Below are 10352 nucleotides of genomic sequence, written 5' to 3'. Positions count from 1 at the left end.
ACTCCCAGACACTGCCCCTCCTGCACTCTCCTGATGGTCCCATGTCCACCTCCCATGTCCTCCCAGCCTTTGGTGGTGGTGCTGCAGGCTCCATGAGGAGGGCACTGCAGGGTGGTGCCTCAGGCCAGGCCTTGGATAGAGTGGGGAGAGGGCGACCCAGTTCTGACCTCCTGGCCAGAATGGTGGGGTGAGTCTGGGCAGCAGAAGACAGGAGCCTGGGGACTGGCTCTGGGGCACAGTCTGCCTGCCTGAGGTCCCTGAACGACCGGGCAACATCAGCACTTTCCCAGCCCCACGTCCCTCCCATGTGCCTGCGCCTGGACTTCCGTGTTTCCTGCTCCTGCCTCGAGGCTAGGCCAGCTGGGCCTGGAGGGCAGGGCTCCCCAGGGGCACCTGAGGGCATGGTGGAGGCTTTGCAGCTTCCCTTGGAGGCTGCAACCTCCTCTACCCTCTGCTGGTAGCTTAGGAAGCTTTCTGCCGCCCACGCCTCGCCTCTTCCTAGAAGCTCTCTAGGGTTAATCACTGTCCTCTGCTTGTCAGACCAGGCTCTTTGGTCTGAAGGAGGCTCCCTTGAGCTGGGCCTGGGTGGGGTGTCCCACCCCTGCTTCCTCCCTCCCAGCCAGCCTGTGTTTGGGTGGACAGGTCCTCCTGATCTTCGCACCATAAACACCAATTTGCAGGGCCCCGAGAGCCAAATGACTGTTTACTGTGTGCTCTGGAGGCTCAAATAAAAAAAAAAATAAGAGAGAGAGACAAAAAGAGAGCAAGGAGTCAGCCTGGAGCTAAACAGCAATTAGCACCTTCTGCTGAGCTCCCGTCCTGGCTGGGCAGGCGGGTGGTGGCTCCCAGGCTTCAGTGGGGCCCCTTCCAAGAGCACTCTGCTGCCAAGGGGGCCCACTTTTTCCATGGCATCCTCAGTGATGCAATCTTAGAATTACAGGAAGATGTTGGAGCCCTAGGAAGTGTCCCCATGCTCAGCTCCTCCTGGAAGCCCTCCCAGATAATCCTGAAGGCAGCCACTGACAGCAGTCCAGTTCTGCAGGAACCCTGACCTGGTCCCCCAAACCATGGCAGTTGCTCCAGGTCACACCCCTGGGACCCAGGGCTCCAGACCCACTCAGGACTCCGGCAGGGACCTGAGTGCCCTGTCCTGAGGCATCCATCCTGAGGGGTTCAGAGGCAGAAAGGGGGATCCATGAGGGGAGGAGACCGGGAAAGACGGCTGAGCTGTCTGAGGGAGGGGCTGGGGCCTGTGAGGGGCAGTGGACAGCTGTAGGGGAGAGGGAACAAGGGCTCATCCCAGGGCAATGCCTGGGGCTGCTTCTGCTAGGACCCAGGGTGAGACAGGGTCTCCAAGACCCCAGGGCAGGTATGTGTTCTCATACTCCAGGGTGGGCAGGAGTATGTGGGGATACAGTCCAGGCTGAGGGTCCGTGCTTGTCTTACCTGGGCTGGCAGCCCAGGATGTTCCAACCTCCTCTACCCTCTGCTGGTAGCTTAGGAAGGGCAAGGTGCAGGTGGAAGGGCAGGGGCAGAGCCTGGCAGACAGCAGAGGGCTTTGGGCAGAGGTCGGAGGCTGGCTCAGCATCCCAGGGGTTCCCTCTCTGGCTCTCCCTGCGGACTTTCTCTCATGGTTTCTCACTCCAGGCTTCAGTGGAGGGCGGACAGTCCACCCACGGAGCCCCACCCTGGGCTTAGCGACCTGGGTCCCCGCTCTACTGATGCCAGGCTCTGAGTGCATGGCCCTGACTGTAATTCCTGGTGCTATCTGCAGGGAAAAGGGCAAAGGTACCCACCCAGCTGAAACATCCTTGAGGGCCAGGCTAGAGGAGGACTCCAGGGAATGAGGCTACAGGGTCACCTTCCTGGGGGACTCGAGCCCAGGGCAGCCTTGCCAGGGCTCAGGGCTCAGGGCCTGACGATGTCTCAGACAATCCACCCCATATGCAGACAGGCATATTGAGGCCTGGATGACAAACTGGGCCAGACACCATCTCTGCAATGCCCTGGTCATTGGAGGGGGTGTCTGGGGTGTGGCACCCCCAAGTCCAAGCTTCTTTTCCGCTTTAGGGGTGTCCCCCAGCCCTCGCCTTCCCCCAGCAATACGCTTCTAGAAGGTTCCTTCTTGAGGACGACCCCAGGGACTCCGGGGAAGCCCTGAATTCCTTCCTGGCTGCTCAGCCCTCATCCTGGAGTTCCCTGGAGGCCGTGACAGCCTCCACTCCAACCTGGGACAGGGCGGGGACCCCCTGAGCCGAGGCCATCTTTTGGGCTCTGTTGACTCCCGCGGCAGCAGCTGCGCTCCTGGGAACTGACAGCCCAGACCTTGGTCAGGGGCCCTGCCCTCTGCCCTCTCCTCTCCCACACACTGGAGGAAGGTGACGCCAGGCCCACACTACGGGGGCTAGGCTGGGTGTGGAACCCGGCTGAGAGGGAGGGCCATCTCCACTGATGAGCCTCTCAGGCCCCCACCCACCCAGCAGGGCCCAGGGAGGACCCACGTAGGAGCCGGGATAAGGGCCAGGGCCGGCAGGGCCCCGGGGCACACCCAGCCCAGGCTCAGCGCTGGGGACCAGCATCGGGCAGTCAGTAAGTGGGGCCTCACCCCCACCTCGTGTCAGGCATGGGGACCCGGAGCTGGCCTTGCACCTGCCTACTGTGGTCCCAGCGTCCTGAGGAGGCCAGGCTGGCTGGCGGCCTCCAGGCTCCTCCTTGAAGGGAGGAAACTGAGGCCGCAGGATCCTGAAAGTAGGTGTCGAGAGGAGTATCAGAGAGAGGGGGAGTGTGTGGGGGGTGCCCAAGGTCGGGGCCAACCACACCCCTCCAGGACTTCAAAGCTTAGAGGGTGAGTTGTGCATGGGGCTGGGCCAGGCACCCTGGGGGGTGGGGCCCCACCACCTCCGGGCCTTTTATATGGTTATTCCTGTCCTGTCTCAACTACCTGCGAACAGGCCCACCAGGCGCATTTCCTCCCTCTGTGGGCGGGTGGGCGGGATGGGTTGTAAACGCCCTGGGGGGTGGCTTCTGAGGCCAGCCAGGAGGCCTGCAGGCTCTGGGGGCTGGAGCTGGGGCTCCTGGGGTGATGCCCACCCTTGGCAGGTGAGGGAGGCCGTGTACCAGGTGCAGCAGCCCAGGCCGGTAGGCCCTTGGGAGGGAAGACCTCCCTTGGCTCAGTCTTTTGCATAGAAGGGAAACTGAGGCCCAGGCATGGGCGGGGCTCGCTCTTAAACAGGGTGAGTTGAAGGTTTTACCTCCCAGCCCCCTTCGCCTGTAAACTGGGCTGTGTTGTATGGCCCCAGGGGCTGCAGACCAGCGTGTCCCCATTCCTCAGAGGCACATCCAGGACCCCTTGTGGGGTCTGCCCTCTGTCTGTGCTAGGCCACAGTGGGGAAGAGGACAGCTGAGACCATCTTCACGGTGGTCCTTCACACCAGGCCTGCAAAGAAACCTTGGGCCCTGCACCCAGATACCCCCGAGTCTCCAGCAGGCTGTGTGTCCAGCACTGTCCCCTCTGGGCCTCAGCCTTGGAGACAGAGCCTGGGTGCTGGGGACCTCTCTGCCGACCTCAGCTTCAAGCCCCTAGGTGGCCCTGGCTGGGATCTGGGTGTGGGCTCCCGCCCCGGCCTACGCTGAGTCCTGAGGTCCCTGTGACCTGGCAGTTGTGCCCACGCTCTCGAGTCCTCTGCCTGCCCAGTCGCCTCCCGAGTCTTTCATCTGCAATGCCCCCCGCACTGGGGCCCAGTAGGTGCCAATTAGGGTGGCTCTGCCCTGGGTCCCAACTCAGAGGCACTGTGTCCGTGGGCTGGAGCTGACCAGGGGCTCCTGTGGGGCACCGCCCTCCCCTAAGGACTGACCTCTTATGGTTATTGCTCAGGAAGGCCTGGTGAGTTGAGCAGGCTTGGGGTGCCCCCACTGGTGAAGCGCCACGGGGCACAGGGGTCTGGTGCCCTTAGTCACTAGCTCCCTCAGGTAGAGGGCAGCACAGCGGCCCCCGGGGCTCTCCTGGGAATTCCAGTGCCCTGCCTGTGGAGGGTCAGGGCCGCCTGGAGCAGCGGGCGACCCGTCTGGGATGGGCCTTGCAGTCCCAGCCAGTGAAGCTGTGGCTGGGAGTGATATTGTGGTGCCCACCAGACCTCGGGGGTGCATGGAGGCTGATGCAGGGTTTGGGGATATGGGGGAGGGGGTGCTGGGCCTCCGGAGCCCTGGACCAGGTCCCTTCTCCTGTGGCCCTCACAGGCCCTGGCAGCTCTGTGCTCCCCTGGCTGGTTGCTCTGGAGAAGCACCCCTTCCCCACAATCACCCCCAGCAGCCACACTTCAGCCCTCAGCCCCTCCTAGGCCTGGCCTCCTTGACTGTCCTGGGGCGGGGGCCTCTGCTTCATGAGGCTGTGCGTGGCTGCTGTGGGCAGGGGTTTCACAGTGGCCAGGCCTGGACAGGAGTCCTGTGCAGTCAGCAGGGCTCTCTTGGCAGAGGGCTCTCTTGGCAGAGGGCAGTATGCTCTCCTGTTCCGGGGGTGCTGTGTGGCCTCGCTGCGCCCGCACCGTGAGGAGGCCCTGGGCATTGGGGGGGTGGACAGACCGTATGTGGTCAGAGAGGAGCAGGGCCCTTGCGGTGGCCAGGCTGGACCAGTAGCCTCAGGGAGGTGGATGGGGCACGGGACCATGGGGACCTGGGGAGTGAGGGCGCAGGTCTGGGAAGGCCAGGAGCAAGGGCACTAGCTTGAAAATGGCACCCAGAGAGGGCAGCCAGGCCTGGTGTGGCCTAGAGAGGATGTTCTGCTGGCCAGCCGTGTGGGTGCCTTGGGGCCAGGGTGTGCGGAGGGAGGTCAGCAGTCCCTCAGGCCCCTCTGCCCAGCCTGAGCTGCATGCCATGGCCCTGTGCCCTTGGGGGCTGGGATGGCAGGTGCCTTGCCTGGAGGGGTCCTGCCCCTGCCCAAGGCTGGCCCTTCTCTGGCTCTTGGGGCCTGGGGGTTGTGTTCCTATGGCCTCCAGGCCTAGGATGCTGGTGTACCTGTCCCACTCCTGGGGCCACTTTGACCCCCCCTTCTTACCACAGGGCATCCGGGGGGATGGCCAGCACCTCCTGTTCTCTGTAGGCCTGGCTCCCCACTGGAGGCATGCAAATGGCCTGAGCATGGAGGCTGTGCTGGGCACAGCCCTCAAGCAGGTGCGCTAGCTGCTCTTGGCCTCCCTGCCTCCATGGCTTCTTCCCTTGGCATTCACTGCCTTGAGGGTCTGGCTGGGCATCCAGGCAGGGCCCAGAGGTGGGCACAGGGACCAGGCAGGCATGGGAGGGCAGAGAGTGGAGCAGAGATCCTGGGTGGGGGTGGGATGGGAAAGGCATGGCCTTGAGACAGCCCTTGGGCCCCTGCTGCCTGTTTCCAGAGGGGCACCTAGCACCCCTAGTGAGGCCATGTGAAGGTTCCCATGGGCAGGATGGCTTGCCTGTTCCAGGGGCTCTTTCTGCCTTCCTCAGCTGGGGAAAGGAGATGGGGTCCCACAAGCAGGGCCACCGCTGTGCACAGCCCAGGAGGTGAGGATTCTGGAGGAACTCCTGATGGCCAGCCCCATTCCAAGGTCCTGCTGGGATCCAGCCAACCCCACACTTAGAGGCCACCGGCTACCAGGCCACTGTCCTCAAACCCAGAGAGTTGGGGGCACATCCATAGCTGGTGCTGGGGTGTCAGCCGAGTGAGTGTGGGCTCTGTGGGAGGGGAGATGGTGGGTGATCCGCTGCACTACTGACTCGCTGGGGGCTCAGTCAAGCCCCTTCCTATAGGGCTGCCTACTTGGGGCCTCAGGTGCCTGCTACTCTCCCCATCAGAGGCTCTACCCTGTTCCAGGCCTTGGTGCCAATGGCCCTTCCCTCATTTCCTCAGCTTGGCTATCCTCACTCCTTCCCCCTTCCAGGACTTCCAGCTGTGGAGATCATGGCCCCGGGGCCTCCCCCGGCCCCAGACCCAGGCCCTGAGCCCCTGAGTGGGCATCTTCTCTACTTTCTCAACACCATGCTGACCCACCACCAAAAATCCAGCCTACACCACAGCCTTGCTGGCTGGTTCCTCTTTCACTTTTCCCATTCTTTGAAACTCTCAAGCTATGACTAAATGTCTTTCATAGAAAGAAAAGAAAAAAAACCCAAACACAACACATCTATTCATCTAACTCCAGTGGACAGTGGATATAGCAGCATCAGATACATTACAACCAAAAACGCAGAATCTGAGGCAGAGGATGGCGGGGTCCCCTCTTCTGGGCTCTTGGGGCGCCCCGCCTGGTCGCGTCTCCTCCCGGCACCTTGAGGGTGGGAGCCGGTTCACAGTGGCAGAGGCTGAGAGGCGCTGGCCATACGGAGGCCAGGTATATGGGCTGGTTTGGTTCAGCGGCCTCCCATTCATTCTGGATGCATCAGGAGGGACCAGGCCATTGGCTCCAGGAAAGCGGACCCTTGCTCCAGTCCTGCCACAGGGGCTGGGAAGGAGGCCAGCCCATCTCAGGGCTGTGGGACCTTCGCGAGCAGCACAGTGGGGGGTTGATACCCCCAAACCTCCCGAACAGCCCCCAAATGAGACCAACAGCTCTGGGCAGCCTGGGGGGCTGGACCCCTCTTTCTATCTTTCCCTTATGAGGGGCTGTGGACAGACAGAGGAAAGGGAGGGATGGGACCGGAGGCTTCGATCTCTCCTGTAGCTGGATGGAGTGCAGGTGGGGAGACCCTAGGGCAGGGAGGAGGAGCCGGGCAGCTGCAAAGAAGGGGGGGCCGCTGAGCAACGCAGAGCCGGGCGGGACCTGGGGCGCAGCAGGCCGGCTCCCTGGGAGGAGGGCCCGCGGCGTGGGAGGCCGGGCAGGGCGGGCCTTTGTGAGAGGGCCGCGATCACTTGCCTCCACGAAGCCCCTGTCCTCTCCCAGGACTGAGCTTGGTCTTGGGGTTGGGGGCTGGCGGGGGGACGCTGCAGGTATCCCCAGCAGGGCTCCTGGTCGGGTGGGTGGTCGAAGGGGTGGCACAGGCCTCCGCGCGCCAGAAGCATTCCAAAGCCAGGCTCCTGGAGAGGGGCCCTCGGATCTCAGAGGCACGGGCTGGGGACCCGACTCGCTTCATGGGACATTCCCGCTCTACACAGGGGTGGATGGAACCTGACAGCGGGCTGGGGAGAAGGGGCCTGGTGGGCCCGGATTCCTGCAGTAGCCACGCCTTAACCAAGAGGGCGGCTCCCAGGGAAGAGTCCCGCCCACGGAGGGAAGCTCTGCCCCCATCGGAGCCTCGTCCCGGAGCCCCACCCACAGGGAGGAGCCTATGCAGGCCACGCCCACCAAGAGTCGCAGCCCGCGTGGAACGGGCAGCGCCCTGGTCAGAAGTTCTGCCCCATCCAGACAGGAGTCCCGCCCACCGTGGAGCGTTGCTCCCATGGAAGAGCTCCGCCCCCAGGGAGGAGCCCACCCAGACCCCGCCTCCTTCAGGAGACGCCCCACCTGCAGGTAGAAGCCCACCTGGTGCCCCGCCCACCAAGAGCCACGCCCCAATGGGAGGTGCCCTGTCCCCGCGGGAGAAGCCGTGTTCCCCCCCCAACCCGGAGAAGCCCCGACCCCAGGGAGAAGCCTATGCAGAGCCCCGTCCCATCCTGGAGCTCCACCTCCTTCAGGAGGAGCCCCAGCCCTCAGGGAGGAGTGTCGCCCCCAGGGAGGAGCCCTGCCCCAGCGAGGAGCCCCGCCCCCAGGGAAGAGCCCTGCCCCAGGGAGGAGCCCCGGCCCCAGGGAGGAGACCCAGCCCCAGGGAGAAGTGTCGCCCCCAGGGAGGAGCCCTGCCCCAGGGAGGAGCGTCAGCCCCACGGAGGAGCCCCGCCCCCAGGGAGGAGCCCCAGCCCCAGGGAGGAGCCCCGCCCCCAGGGAGGAACCCTAGCCCCAGGGAGGAGCGTGGCCCCCAGGGAGGAGCGGCCGCCCCCAGAGAGGAGCCCCGCCCCCAGGGAGGAGCGTCAGCCCCAGGGAGGAGCGTCAGCCCCAGGGAGGAGCGGCCGCCCCCAGGGAGGAGCCCCGGCCCCAGGGAGGAGCCCCAGCCCCAGGGAGGAGCGGCCGCCCCCAGGGAGGAGCCCCGGCCCCAGGGAGGAGCACCGCCCCCAGGGAGGAGCGCCGGCCCCAGGGAGGAGCGTCGCCCCCAGGGAGGAGCGCTGCCCGGTCCCGTCTGGTGGGAGTCCGGCTCCACCCAGGGAAAAGCGCACCCCAGGCAGGGCCCGCGCGGTCCGGGGGAGGCGCGGCCGGCGCCTACTTGCAGGTGTGCACGTCGTACACGCGCGTGCACTCCTGGCAGCTGACGTAGCAGCACCAGTGGAACACGCAGCGGCACTTCTCCCGGCGCCGCTCCGCGCGCGCGTTGTGGCCGCGGCCGCAGCACAGCAGGTCGCAGCCGTCGATGCCGTGGGAGCTGACGTTGCAGGTGCGGTCGCGCGTGCCGAAGGAGCCCGTCTCGGGGTTGGGCTCGCAGAAGTTGGGCGAGGCCTCGTAGTAGACCAGGTCGCGCTCCGTGGGCACCTTGAAGTAGGTGTAGCGCGGCCGCAGGGTCTCCACCCAGCCGCGGGACTCCCGGTGCTTCTCCACCACCATTTCCGAGGCGCTGTCATACTTGTCCTTGAGGAAGTCGCCGATGGCGCGGAAGTCGGGCTGCGACCACCAGCACGTCTTCACCTCGCAGCTGCCCGACAGCCCGTGGCACTTGCACTTGAGGTGCATGTGGCTGGAGATGGCCTGCGGGGCACGCGCAGGAGCCAGCGTCAGGGGTGCGACTCCCCGAGGAAACAGAGTTACATGTCGCCCGCAGCCCTCCTGCTCCATAAAGCCCCGGGCAGAGGGGCAGACTCCCAGACAAGGCCCCAGGGCCACCCTCTTCCTATGGTGCAGGTGCTGGTCCCTGCTCCCTTGCCAGACCCAAGCCTTCCCTGGTCAGGGCCTGGGGGGCTCCCCTCTCCGCGTCTCCTAGCTGAGTACGTGTACACCGTCTAGGGTGGAGTGAAGGAAGGACTGAGCTGCAGCGTGGATGCCATACACCAAGAGCCGCAGCAAAGTGCAGAGATGCAGGGGGCAAGGTGCTCCTTCTGACCCTGAGGACGCAGGCACCCTGCCCAGAGGACGTGTGCAGGCTGGGTGGAAAGGCAGGAGGCCTGAGCACGAGCAGTGAGGAAGCTGGTCACCGTATGGGGTTGCAGAAGAAGAGGAAGGCAGTGTGGGGACCTTTCCCCCTGCATTCCTGCTCTTTCATAATTTTGATACTGACTGCATTATTGAAATGATAGCATGTTGGTTATCCTGAGTTAAATCAAATTTAGTATTAAACTTGTTTCTGGCCAGGCATGTGGCTCACGCCTGTAATCCCAGCACTTTGGGAGGCTGAGGTGGGTGGATTACTTGAGGCGAAGCCCATGTCTACTAAAAATACAAAAGTTAGCTGGGCATCGTGGTGGGTGCCTGTGATTCCAGCTACATGGGAGGTAGAGGCAGGAGAATCACTTGAGCCAGGAGGTAGAGGTTGCAGCGAGCGGAGATTGCACCACTGCACTCCAGCCTGGGCTACAGGGCAAGAATCCGTCTCAAACAAAACAAAACCAAAAATGCTTGTTTTACCTGTTTACTCTTTAAATGTGGCTACTAGAAAATTTATAATGATCTATGTGTCTCTGTGGGACAAATTATAATAATCTACAAGCCACTTTTGGCTCCCATTCTACTTCTATTGGACAGTTCTAATCTAAGGCTTCTGCTGGGCTCTGCGTCCCAATCCTGCCTCCTCTTCGTCCCCTTCTGGCTCTTTCTTGAACTGCTCCCTCTGATATTGACTGTTTCCTATGGCATCTGCAGAGTAGCATACCCACCCCCACCATCCGTCTAGTTTATCTAATATCCATTTTATTTCCTCTTTTGTTTTACTTTTACTTTCGATCAAAGTTATATAGGGTGCATACTTTAAGGAGCCCAATAGTTTCCAAGACCTGCTTAGAGAAACAGCAATTCTGGTCCCACATGCAGCCTCTTGCAATGTCTACAACTCTAAGAACACGTTTGTTTTGACAGCTCTTGATTTTTCAGCATTAGGCATTATTTACTGGCTTCTCACCGTGGTGTGGTAGTTAGTTCTCTCTCCCTACTCCACCGCACTGATGCACACTCCAACCACCAACCCCTCCTGCCTAAAGCCTAGCTTAATTTCACATCAGTATTCACTGCTGGTGGTGTTGGGACTACGTTAAATGTCATACTTTGAGACAAGTGATACATTATGATTTTTCTTTTCCTAAACGACTTTTTGTAGTTGCTGTTATTAATGTACTGATTCAGCCTCAATCAGTACTTTTTTTTTTTTTTTTTTTT

At 62.4% G+C, this 10352-nt stretch overlaps 1 protein-coding gene across 1 annotated transcript in view; it reads right to left on the bottom strand.

The window, feature by feature from the left end:
- Positions 1-7780: 7780 nt before the first annotated feature.
- WNT3A (Wnt family member 3A) overlaps positions 7781-10352 on the bottom strand; it is a 58658-nt gene continuing 56086 nt past the window's right edge. The window contains exon 4 of the mRNA XM_017532047.1: positions 7781-8735. Within this exon, the coding sequence (XP_017387536.1) occupies positions 8256-8735 (480 nt within the window). The 3' untranslated portion in view covers positions 7781-8255. The remainder of the gene's footprint in view (positions 8736-10352) is intronic.

The sequence above is a fragment of the Cebus imitator genome, unplaced genomic scaffold (genome assembly GCF_001604975.1).
Source record: "Cebus imitator isolate Cc_AM_T3 unplaced genomic scaffold, Cebus_imitator-1.0 Scaffold75, whole genome shotgun sequence".
Lineage (NCBI taxonomy): Eukaryota > Metazoa > Chordata > Mammalia > Primates > Cebidae > Cebus > Cebus imitator.
This window is presented reverse-complemented; position numbering and strand designations above follow the sequence as displayed.